General features: G+C 41.4%; 1 protein-coding gene across 1 annotated transcript; it reads left to right on the top strand.

Annotated features, from left to right (window-relative positions):
• The first annotated feature begins 139 nt into the window (after positions 1–139).
• Positions 140–10839, top strand: ldlra (low density lipoprotein receptor a). The gene is made up of 18 exons (XM_032587961.1): positions 140–383; positions 3152–3274; positions 4007–4129; positions 4397–4777; positions 5229–5351; positions 5449–5571; positions 5686–5805; positions 6008–6133; positions 6328–6499; positions 6593–6820; positions 6907–7025; positions 7124–7263; positions 7365–7506; positions 7699–7842; positions 7935–8222; positions 8319–8399; positions 8488–8651; positions 9543–10839. The coding sequence occupies exons 1-18, from the start codon at positions 338–340 to the stop codon at positions 9597–9599; spliced, it is 2700 nt and encodes an 899-aa protein (XP_032443852.1). The 5' UTR covers positions 140–337; the 3' UTR covers positions 9600–10839.
• The last annotated feature ends 2232 nt before the right edge of the window (positions 10840–13071 follow it).

The following is a 13071-nucleotide window of genomic DNA, read 5'->3' as shown; positions in this document are numbered from 1 at the left end:
GCTCAGAAGTCCCGCCTCCTATATGTGGAGGGCGTGCACCTCCGAAATCACACCATGCCCAGACCCCGCCCACCCCTTCGCCGGGGCCCCCCGCGGACCCCACCCACCCGTGGACCACATTGAAATGACTCTGATGTTGTCAAACACCGCACTGTGTGTCAGACTGTGACGCCGGGAGCATCTACGGTGCTGGAGCCCAAGTTACTATTAATAAAACACTGCTGCCACTATTTTTTAAATTTTTTTTTATTCTTAATTTTTCTTGGGGAGGGTTGGGGGTCCGATTCCCTCTCTGTAAGAACCGGTGGGCTTCAGGGTTCATCCATCTGCCAGAAAGATGAGACTCCCTCTGATTCTTGTCATCTGCCTCTTTGGTCACACCGGTAAGTTCACATTTCCACTCTTTGTAAAAAAAAATTTTGCGAGTTTAAATGTTTCAAATTCACGCACTTCTCCTACTTTTGCTGTATTGTGTGGTTCAGTCGCGTGCGCTTTTATAGAAAATAATTAAAATTTTTTCTTTAAAGTGCAGCACTCCTCTAAGTGTCCCAGATGAGGAGGGGAGGGCTCGCCTCTTTATGCATGTATGTAGGTCAGACATATCATCTCCGGCTCGCAAAAAATTCTGCATGTGGAAGGAGGAAACGTTTCCTTTAATATGTAATATTATACATCTTAGCAAAATGGATTTAATTTACAAAACAAAAAGTATTTTATAGTAGTTTGTGTGAGTCCTTTTCATTGATTTTATTTCATTAATCAATTTTACCGGTTCTTATTGTCTTGGGGGCTTTTTACATCCAATAAGGTTTGAGCTGCTTGTTGGCTGTTGAAAAAGCTCAAAAGAACTTTAAAAAATAAAATAAAATATGTGAGAAAACAGTACTAGAGTGGTGAAGCAAAATTGTAAAAGTGGAAGAAAAATTCTATATAAATATAGAAATGTAATTTTGTTTTGCAAATGGAAACGTACAAAGTGGTTGACGTGCAATTATAGTTGACCCTCCCCTGTACTCTAACCCCCCTAAATGAAATAAAGTGCACTTTCAGAATCAACTCAGTATTAATTCAGGGTTTATGTGTCCACATATATTCTATTACGATACAAAAAAAAAACCAAGATAAAAATAGAAATTACAAACCCGTCAAGACGAACTGAAGCACGGTGGCGGCAGCGTCATGCTGTGGTGACTGTTGGGTTTTTCGTTTATTATACATGAAATAAACAATTTGGCTCCTTCAGCACTTTTCAGCTAACAGTTGCTCGTCTTCTGCAGGTCAGCTTCCAGTTCTGCCTCTTTTTCTAATATTTGTTTATATGTTTTACTCCTCAACTGTTGACTTCGACCCTCGTTTCTGTTTATGCTCAATTGTCACGTTTCAGCAAGTTTTACTCTGTTGACTTCAGCTTATTCAATACAGCCTGGCACTTTGGCTTTCAAGTTTAGCCATAAATGCCAATTTTTCATTTTTTCTTTTTCTTTTTGTACCACTTCATAATTGTGCAACTATCACATAAAAAACTGACTCAAATAAATTGTAACGTCACACAGAATGGGGAGGAGGTAATAAGGGGAAACCTTCGTGCCACTTCCAAATAAATCGGCTTGTTTATGTTTGGATAAATTTATGTTTGACTTGTAAGCGATCCAGCGCTTCCCAGAAGAGCTGACGTATCCTTCGCAGTGGGGACAGATGTTTTTAAAAGAAAAGAAAAAAAAAAAAAAAAAGGAAGAAAAACACTGTGATGAAACTACATTCATGTAGTTTTGGTTTTGAACTAAGGCGCTCCTGAAGCTGCCGTCGGACCAGTTCTCGGCATGCTGGGTTTTTGGGTGTATGGTGTGTGGTTGAAACATGTCGGAGCTGGTTGCCACCCAAAAAGGTCACCACCGCAGCCAGTCGCAAGGACATTCATTTCAAACACTTTGAAAAAGGGTTATGGAAAGAAAAACAAGTTTCATCTATGTAGATTCGGCGACAGACTCCAGATTTGTCTCACCTCGTGCAGAAATCAATACATTTTTGGTGATTCTATACGTTTCCAATGTTTTTTTTTCTCTTTGTTCCTCTTTTAGTTAATCTGTTGAGGGTAGATTATATTAGATTTTTTTTTTGACATTTCAAAGATGTGTAGCAGCCAAGAGCACATTTGTTATTTTCCCAGAAGTGTTTTGCAGTCGGTCAATAACGCTGCCATTTGGTCCAGTTTGCCTCTGGAGCTCTGAACTTTAAGCCCATTAAGTAAACATCCAGCATGGAAATAGCTTTGGTAACGTGGCACCAGTTTCAGGAAAAGAAAGAACAAAAAAGAAAAAAAAAAAAGGAACAATTTTGAAATCGACGTCAAATGACGTCATCGCCGTGTCTTCGATTTTAGACGCATGGCGATCGATGTTTCCGAAGCGGTGGCGTCTTTCTCAGACTGATCATTGTGTTCGTGGTGGGGCTTAATATTGTACATAAAGACATGAAAAAAACGTTTCCCATTTTCAGCAACATAAACTGATGAAACAAAATGAAACCAAAGAAATTAGTGAGTATTTTACATACGATTTGTTTTTGTGGATTTTAAGGATTTTCTTTTACGTCAAATTTCAACCATTCTTACCTAACATTTAAACTGCTTACTTAACAAAATCAAGTTACATTTTAGCTGCTTGTTAAAGCTATACAAGTGATGCTAATGTGTTACTCGTACATTTGCAAACCTGATTAATGTGAAGTGTCAAGTACTCTGTGGGGACCCCTGCTGGTGTGGAGGACTAAGGGCAGTTCTGGTCTTAAATGTACACTCCAGCCTTCGTTATTAAAAAAAAGAAAAAAAAAGTGCATGAGCAACTTGTGGGTAGTTTTTACATTGGTGAGTGTTACGGCTTCTGACCTTTGGGAAACTGTATTTTCAGATTGCTGACATTAAATGTGGAGGTGCTGACTCGGCTGCTAAATGATTCTCTTGTTCTCAGTCCAGTGAAATGCGCTGGTTCTATGGAAGCCCCATCTTGGAAATTTTAAGAGCAGCTTACGCAAAAATAACGAAGAAGCTCGCGTCACAGTCTTCTTTGGTCTTCTGTTAAATTGTTGACACAAAACTATTTTGATTTAGGTTTTGGATTCTTTCTAAAGCCACACGATCATATTTCTGTCACAGAGGCTTTAACCCAGAAACCCAGCCAGTTCCTCTGTGGGAATGGGAAGAGCATCACATCCATCTGGGTGTGTGATGGCACAGACGACTGTGGAGACGGCACAGATGAGCTTCCCGGAACCTGCGGTGAGCATCCTCCGCTGTTGGACTGTATTCTTATAGAGCTGCAACTGACGATTATTTACGTAATCGATCTATTGATCGTTCTATTGATTATTCGGATGATTAGTTGGATAAAAAAAAATTCTGCAGATTTTTTTATTTAAGCTTTTTTTAATGCAGTTTTAGAAATATATTAACAAATGCCAACAAACAAATAAGTAAATTAATTAAAAAAAAATAAGAAATATATATATATTTTCTACTAAAATGCAAAAATATAAGAGCATTCCTTTAGTGAACTCTTGATCATTTGCAGTAAATGATGCACGGCTGATCTGTTGACTGCTAATCAATTAATAATTGGATAGCAACATTTACTTATTAGGAAATCTATTTTTTATTTATTTACATTTTTTTTTTACAGAATTTGAACCAGGTAAAGCTAAATAGATACAACTTGAGTTTTGTGTAGAACATATTTATATATCTTAAATCCAAAATGAATATATTTCTAGTACAGGTTTGTCTTTATTGCCACTCTCAGTGTGCTGTTCTCTCAGCAAATTTGCCTCTTTTAGTCCGTATGCTCCAGTTAATCTAATTTGTTGACCATTATTTCAATAATCGATTAATCGCGATTAATCTATTCAGCCCCGTAGTGTCTCACCTTCAGTTCACACAAATTCAACCATCTCAATAGAGTAGCAAATATAAAGTTGGTAAAATATCCAATATTTTCTATATTATCAATTCCAGTGGACAAAACTTGCAAACCAACGGAGTTCAGGTGCACGGGTCACGTGACCCTGTGCATACCGAGCACCTGGCGCTGTGACGGAGAAACGGACTGCGTCAGTGGAGCCGATGAACAGGACTGTGGTAAGTTTGTGTTTTATCCTGCTTGGCTTCTTTCAGAACCGGTCTTTTATTTTATTTTTACTTATTTATTTATTTATTTTTGCTGCTCTGTTTTCTGTCTTTGCTCCGTGGTTAGCTTAAATTTGTCCATGTTGCGCGCGGCAGTAGCGCGCGAGGCTTCAGTCCTCGACAATCCTCTTTCCTGTCAGTCTCTTGTAAAATAAAGGCAAAAATCCTAAAAAATAAATAAAAATAAAATAAATAAATATATATTCCCCTCCATCCCAGCTGCCAAGCAGTGCTCAGACTCCGAGTTTCGCTGCACGAGCGGCCAGTGCGTCTCCTCCTCCTTTGTGTGCGACAAAGATGCCGACTGCGATGACGGCAGCGACGAGGCCTCCTGCCCGCCAATCACGTGCAGCGGCGCGTCCTTCCAGTGCAACAACAGCGTTTGTGTTCCCCGGCTGTGGGCCTGCGACGGCGACGCAGACTGCTCCGACGGCTCGGACGAGTGGGCCCAGAACTGCGCCACGAGGACCCCCACGCGCGCTCCCATTCACCAGTGCTCCCTCCAGGAATACCAGTGCGGCAACGGGGAGTGCGTCCATGTCAGCTGGAGGTGCGATGGCGATACTGACTGTCTTGATCGATCCGATGAAGCTGGATGTGGTAAATAATTTCATTTCATGTTTGTATTCAAAGATTAACTGATAAGTTTCCGAACTGGTAATGCAGATATTGTAGCTTCTTGTTGTCCTTCAAACAGATACATGATCAACAAAGCGTTTTATTTTACTTTTTTAAATTTAACCAAATTGTTAAGTTATGCTTTAACTACAAAAGCAGACCCTGATTATCCCAGACAGAGCTCATACTTTAAGTAGGACCTGTCTGACAGCATGAAGTAGGGTAAAAGTATCAAAAAGGAACTCTTCACTCTCAACTTTAAGAAAGTCAATGAAAGATGAGAAACAAAGTAATTAGTTCTGCCATTTCTAAGACTTAAGCGCACCAGCAAATCACAATGAGAGACATTGTCTGGAAAAAACGTAGAAAACATAGAACAGATGTAAAAAAAAAAAAAAAAAATCCCTCCACTGTTGTCTCTCTCTTTCTGCAGCTCATTCCACGTGTCGCCCCGATGAGTTTGAATGCGGCGATGGTACGTGCATCCACGGCAGCAACCAATGCAACCACCGGTACGACTGCACAGACATGAGCGACGAAGTCGGCTGCATCAACGGTACACATCGACCCCGTCTCCCGCTCTGTCTTCCCGGAGACCAGCGGCGTATTTTGGGTGTTACCTGATTCATTTTTCATGCCCTCCCGTCCCCCAGTGAGCCACTGCGACGGTCCGAACCGGTTCAGGTGTCTCAGCGGAGAGTGCGTAAGCATGGAGCGGGTATGCGACAACAAGCGTGACTGCAGGGACTGGTCAGACGAGCCGCTTAGGGAGTGCGGTGAGCGGCGACACTCCGCATTCAAAGCTTTCCCCGCTTAATTACGGCTAATTGTGTCCTCCGAAAGCTGCAATTATATCCTCGGGAAAATAAATCACCTTCTCGTCTCTGCAGGCTCCAACGAGTGTCTCTACAACAACGGCGGCTGTTCTCATATCTGCAACGACCTGAAGATTGGCTACGAGTGCCTGTGTCCAGCTGGATACAGCCTCGTCGCTAAGAGACGGTGTGAAGGTAAGCAACGGAGCGGCAGGACAAAATGACTGAACATCTGTTCCCTCTCAGTCAGGTTAGGTCAGACCGTGAACTTAGCTCAGGCTAAGAAGTGATGCCAGAAATCTGTTTGCTGTCTTTCTCTGTGACAGGCTGTGCTTTCAGATAAGAAGGAACGTTCTGGTTGGTTTCTCAACTTTGTTTTTTTTCTTCTCCGGGTTAGACATTGATGAGTGCGCAAACCCAGAAACCTGCAGCCAAATCTGCATCAACCAGATGGGCGGTTACAAATGCGACTGTGAGGAAGGTTATCATATTGACCCGGCGACGCAAGCTTGCAAAGCTGTTGGTAAGCATGACCTCCAAGCAGATTTTTAAAACACATCCCTAAACCGTACGTCACTTACTTGACGTACAGTGACATGGCGTACTTCTGTACTCACCTCCAACTACCTTTTGTTACCGCTGTAGGTGTTTGTGTTGTCTTTCTAACAACAAAAGTCATTTTAAAATAGATTTAAATTCTTGACCTTTATTTTGCAGGTACAACACCTTACCTTTTCTTCACCAACCGCCACGAGGTCAGAAAGATGACCCTGGACAGAAGTGAGTACACAAGAGTGATCCCCCGATTAAAGAACGTGGTGGCCCTGGACATGAACGTGGCCACCCAAGAGATGTACTGGTCCGATCTTTCACTGAAGAAAATCTACAGGTTATTAGGATTAAATTCACATTTAAGTTACTGTATTATTGTTTTATGTTCCCGTTTGGTTTTGTTTGACTGCTGCTTTGACCTTTCACCCAGAACCCCAATGGACTCAGCAGAGGACTACTCCCATCACAATGTGGTGATAGGCAGCGACATCGATGGTCCTGAAGGAATAGCCTTCGATTGGGTCCACGGCAACCTGTACTGGACTGACAGCATTCGGAAGACTGTCTCCGTGGTAACCGCTGACGGTAGCCGCCGCAAAACCCTCTTTCACCAAGACTTATCGAAGCCCCGTGCCATTGTGGTGGACCCACATTCCAAGTGCGTTTCTTTGGGGGGGTTTTGTCTCATTTTTATGTTTGCGTGATCTGCAGCCACCAGCATCTTTAAACTTTTTCACCCTACAGCTTCATCTACTGGACCGACTGGGGGAGTCCTGCAAAGATCGAAAAGGGAGGCCTTAATGGAGTAGACCGCACCGCTCTGGTCACGGACAACATCGTGTGGCCTAATGGCATCACAATAGGTGACCTCATGCCCCATCTGGCTTCAGCTTGTTTATTTATTCATGTGTACATTAATGCTAATGGTCTTCTTCTCATGCAACCCCCACTGGTGACTCAGACCTGCTGAACCAGCGCCTCTACTGGGTGGACTCAAAGCTGCACACGCTCTCCAGCATCGACGTGCAAGGCGGCGGTCGGCGCACCCTGATCATCGACGAGGACAAGCTGGCTCACCCGCTGGGACTCACCGTATTCGAGGTGGAAATTTTTTCCAATTAAAATCCCCCACAAATTATGATCACCAATTTTTCTTTCCGCAATTTCCCAAGTGTTTTAAGTAGCGCTCTGGTCGTTTTTAGGAAAGAGTGTTCTGGACAGACGTCGGCAATAACGCCATCCTCAGCGCCAACAGGCTGACTGGTGGTGACATCGCACCGGTGGCGGAACATCTTTCGTCCCCCGAGGACATCGTTCTTTACCACAACCTCAAGCAACCTGCTGGTAAGACAGTTGCATCCCCGATAAGACGCAGCTATGCACTCGAACATACTGAGAACCGATACTAACTCAGCGGCTCACAAAAGTATTCTCTGTTAGTAATAAGTCTACAAAGAACCCAACAAAGAGAATGTTAATAACACCTTCCATCTGTACAACAACTTAAGCAAAACTGTATTCCATTTCCTGTTGCAGGAAGGAACTGGTGCCAGGTCTCCAACAGCACCTGTGAATTCATGTGCCTAGCTGCCCCCCAAATAGGCACCCACCCCCCAAAATACACCTGTGTCTGTCCAGATAATACGATGCTAGCAGGGGATATGAGGACATGTGTGCCTGGTGGGTAAATCCGTCACAGAAAGTTGTTGTTTTAATATTTTCCAGATAAAATATTAACAGCTACATTCTTCGCTTGGTTTCTACTCTACCAGCTGTTCCAACTCCTTCAGCTTCTTCAGAGTCTCAGGCCTCGACTACCCACCCTCCTGTTGTCCCTACAACGCCACCAAAGACCACGCCGCCAAAGACAACGCAGAAGCCCCGGGTTCCAATTACTACCACAGTGCCTCCCATAATCACCACTACAGCCACCAAGTCAGTGCGGCATCCCACCAGGCCTGCGGTTCGGACCACCACACCTTTACCAAAGAAGCCCTCCCCTCAGCCAGAAAAGCCTAAAATCTTCCAGACTACCACAGTTGCTCCTGTCACGACTCCAGGCAAGTTTTGAAAGTAGCAGTTGTAAATATTTCTGTTTTTATAGATTCCTTCTCTGTGATCATTATGACAACATTATGTGATAATCTTATCCTCAGGTGTTCCACCTAAAGGTGTCGCAGTTATACCCGAAACTACCTCCAGCACCTCAAAAACGCTTTACTTTGTCCTTCCTCTAGGTATGTTTTGGCCTCATTTTGCCTTTTCTCAACGATCAGAAACATCTTTCTCTCATCTCTCACTTTTGATTTCTCCCTCCCAAAACAGCGATACTTTGTCTGGTGGCCGTCGGGGGCGTGTTGCTGTGGAGATACTACAGGCTCCAGAACACCAACACAATGCACTTTCATAACCCCGTCTATCAGAAAACCACTGAGGACCAGGTTCACATCTGGAGGAGCCAGAGCCTGGAAGGTTACGCCTACCCTAAAGTAAGTCTTTAAGGTTGCTTGTAAGAAAGTATTCAAACCATTTGAACTTTTTCACATCACAACCACAAAGTTTAGTATATTATACAAGAATATGTGTGATAATATACCAACACAAACAAGAAGATTATCCACCAAGAGTTTTTCAGCATGCCTCTACTGACGTTACAGATAAAGCTGGGGATTTCTAACCATTCTTCTTTGCAAAATAGCCTAAACTCAGTCAGATTGGATGGAAAGCATCTGTAAATATGAGTTTTCAAGTGTTGCCATAAATTCTAAGTTGAATTTAATGCCGGTCTTTGAATGGGCCACTCTAACACATGGGATTCTCTTAATGACAATTGGTTGCACTGGATTTTATTTAGTTATCAGAGCAAAGAGAGCTGAATATAATTCCACTCCACTTTTTAAAAAAAATCTTTATTTGTAAAAGAGGTTGAAAGTGTTTATCTCTTCACCACAATTACTTACTTTGTGTTGGTTTATTACATAAAATTGTAGGGATGCACTGATGCAAAAAAAATTGGGCCGATATCGATATCCGATTTTAAGGTTGCTGTTGTGGGCGATAACTGATATTTACCAATATTATATCCATTTTACTACCTTTTTGACATATTTGGAAAAGGACAAAATTAAAATAAATATCGGTTGTTAATATTGGCCCAGTTTTAATTATCAGACTGATACCGATATGTTACAGATGGCTAATATCAGCAGATAACCGGTGTTGGTGCCAATAAATTGTGCATTGCTATAAAATTGTTGAACTTACACTGGAGTTTATGATTGTGACATGTTCACATGATTGCTATTGCAATGCCACGTTAGCAGAAAGCTACCTGGTACGATCTGTTGCACGTCTAACATCCTTTTCTCTCATTTCATCAGAGACAAATTGTGAGCTTGGACGAAGAGGCGGACAATCCTTCCTTCATTGAAAACTGAAAGAAGAATTACAAAGTGGGGGAAAAACATTGTGCCTCAGTGAACACACTATTTGAGGCCTTTAGTATATATTTATATATTTTTTTACCTCACGCAGAGAACATACAAAGCCAGCGCCTGACAGCCTTAGACCACTACATCCTCACTAACAAACGAGTGCTTTACTGTGAAAATAACAGGGTGAAAAAGTTGACGTCGGAGTGCACATCACGTTATATAACATCTCAGGTTTATATCTTAAAACAAACCAGCTGACCGTCATGTGTTCTCCAGTATATTTAAACTGTGATCCTGATGGTTAAATTGGAGCAAAGCAGTTTTTAAGATGAGATTATTATTTTTGTTGTTTTTAGCTTTCTCTTGATTCTCTTAATGTTCATTGCAACTTCCTAATCAAGTTTAGGAGAAGTCGAGAAGCTTTTAATGGAGATTTATTTTTTTGTGTGTGTGTTATTTATCATTTCAAATACATAAGACAGATTGAACAGTACTCTACTGGCAGGGTTTGATTATTTTATTTTATTTTTTTACCTCTAACTGTAGCTAACAATCAATCGTCTGGCTCTGAACGCAGTAACACAATAGTTCCACTAAGTCATGAATGCAACAGGTCAACCACTGAATAGACGGCTGCGTGTTGTGTGCAAAAACCTTCTGCCAGAAGGCACTAATGTAAGTTCTTCAAGTTCTGGTTACACTTCACCTGCTTAGGAAAAAAAACAAAAAAAACGTCAGAACCAAACGCTGCTCGAAGTTTCGTGTAGCTCTCTAGATCTTCTCCAGATGTCTCCGGTATGAAACGTTCAGAAGGTTCATACATTCCTCGGAGTTGGGGAAACTTTAATGCAGCCACGTGGGACCAACCGAGCCGAGTTTAATGCTCCGCATCCAGTCAAGTATGCATTTATGTTCTCCCCTTTTACACCAGCAGTCCTGGTGAAGGAATGGCATGTGGTTAAAACAAACAAAACAAAAAAACATCTAGATATCAGTTATAGTTTTGTTGTACAGCGAATGTACAGTATGTGCCTTTTATTGAGATGTCTGTGTGTTCATGTTGGTGCTATTGAACTCAAGAGTTTCTGTTATATACCTGCTCTTCATCATATGTTGATGAAATGGTTCTGCTGCGTTCACGTGACGTCGTTTCCGTTACGAACGTGCGCAAATCCTTTGACTATATTCAGCTAAAGTCGAAAAAAACCAAAACAATTTCGCAATTGATGTTTAAATTAAATAAGAAATGGATTTTAAATAAATCACACGTGACACGTAAACTTGTTCACGCGGTAAGACATTAAAAATTACGGTCGGTTTCATGGCGCGTGTTTATAATTCGGCCGTGGCGCTCGCGCTCATCACCTATCGTTGATGAGCCTTGGAAATGGGGAAATTGTAGTCGCTGACTTTACAGAAGAGCTGCGGATTCAACAGGTTTTTATAGACCGATAAGCCAGCCGCACATTGTCCGAAAAACAAACCATCACCTTTCTACTACCTCCTGTTGTTGTTGTTGTTGTTTTTTTTTTTTGTCGTTCCCGCCAGTATAGGAACATCCGGCCGTTGATCATGTGACGCGAACAAACATGTTTCCGTTGCGGATTTGTGAAATACATTTATTTTTGATACGGCTGAAAAAAACACTTAATTCTAGCACAAAAACGCGATTTTTTTTTTATTTTTTAGTTTTTATTTTTTGGAAGATTGGCATGTTTGTTAAGCAAATTTATTTTTGTAATTTCAATTTGTGCAATTTTATGGTGAATGGAAACACAGCTATTACGGTGTCAGACAGGGAAGGAGAGACATACCTGAAGTCTTTTTTCTGTTCAATGATTAACCGCAGTTTGTAAATATGTTCATAGATGTACATAATTTGTCTTCTACATACTTGTTCACTTGTGCTGCTGATGTTTTAACTTTTCAAGATGTTCTGTAAATAAAGACACAGTTATATTTATTACAGAATCAGCTTTGTTCAGACTCTGTTTTTCGAAAACGTTCTATTGTTGCTTCAGCATGAAGTGAACCAGTTCAGCTCTCATAGCTCCTCTAACACGACTTCTGGGCTTTTTAAGTTTTTTTTTTTGTACAAGTAGAGGGACAGTATTATGTATTATTAATATTATTGTTATTATTAAGTACTTTCCAGCCATATGGTGTCATTTTATAGCACAATCAAATAAGTAACTGTGTTACCTTCAGTTTTTCTAAAAATGCTGTATGTATCAAATGTGACTTAACAGAAATTTGATTTGGTAATTTGCCGCCTTGAAATTGGGCCTCTGTCTCTTTAAGAAGCTCCTGCTCTCTCTGAAGCTCCACTACAACATGGCTCCTCTATTAACCCCTTATCTACGTTTTACCAGCGATGCAGTGAGAAGCAGCTCATATAATGAGCTCAGCAGAAGGGCAGCTCCACCAGGTGTTTGCTAATTGCAGCTGGCTAGTCTGAAGGAGCTGAATGAGGGAGTCACATAACATGAATTAAAGCTCAAAAAAAGTTGATTTTTACATAATACTGCCTCTTTATCTGGTAGATCAAGGTTTAACTCGTATCTATGGAAACTTTCTGCTCACGCATTAACGGTGCACATTTCAACCATACGAAATCGATCCAGCTCAGTCAGACTGGATGAATTTTCAAACCTTGCCACAGCTTTATTTTTGGACTTTAGGCCTTTCTAACACATTAATCTAACTTGGTCTAAACCCATTTCATTGCAGCTCTGAGTTCACGTCTAGCTTGTTATCCAGCTCAAATTTGATCCTCTGCCTCAGTTTCAAGTCGTCTGAAACCTCTAACAAGTTTTCGTTACGTATGTTCTGCGTTGAAATTCATTCGTCTTTCCGTCCACTCTGACCAACTTTGGTTGAGGTCACTAAAACAAATGCAGGCCACACTTTTGAGATTCATGTGCGAATAATTTTATGCGGGAAGCCACGCTGTAAGAAATTCTGCCGTCTGTTTCAGGGAAAATACTTTTCCTACTTGCCTCTGACGCACGGAGCGCATCCATTCATCCCTGCGCGGTTATCCGGCCCACATGGTTTCTGTATGCAGTCAGAGCTTAAAATGTGAGGCTGGATTTGTTTTTTTGTTGGTTTTTTTTCTTTCTTGGAGCTGCTGTAGCTATTCCACAGAAAGCAAACGCTTTCCTAGAAGAGCCCCAGATCGTGGGGAAAAAAAACCCAAATATATTATCATGTTTTTTTCCCAGTGTGGTTGTCAAGTGGGGAAAGAAACAACAACAAAACGAGTTTGTGGTTATTTTCTTCATAATTTATAATTTGAGAAAACAAAAACATTCTGGTGCAGCCATCAAATAAAGCCACTGAAAGTCCCCACCTAAATTCTGGCTACACTGCGTGCTAGTAGAGTACTTGGTAATTCAAAAGTTATTCCAATTAAGGCAACAGCAGAGTACATTCCTTTTTGCTGATGTTCAGTTTTGCTTATTAAAATTTAAGC

The sequence above is a fragment of the Xiphophorus hellerii genome, chromosome 16, assembly GCF_003331165.1.
Source record: "Xiphophorus hellerii strain 12219 chromosome 16, Xiphophorus_hellerii-4.1, whole genome shotgun sequence".
NCBI classification, from domain to species: Eukaryota; Metazoa; Chordata; class Actinopteri; order Cyprinodontiformes; family Poeciliidae; genus Xiphophorus; species Xiphophorus hellerii.
Note: the sequence above shows the minus strand (reverse complement) of the source record. Positions and strands in the feature narration are given on the sequence as shown.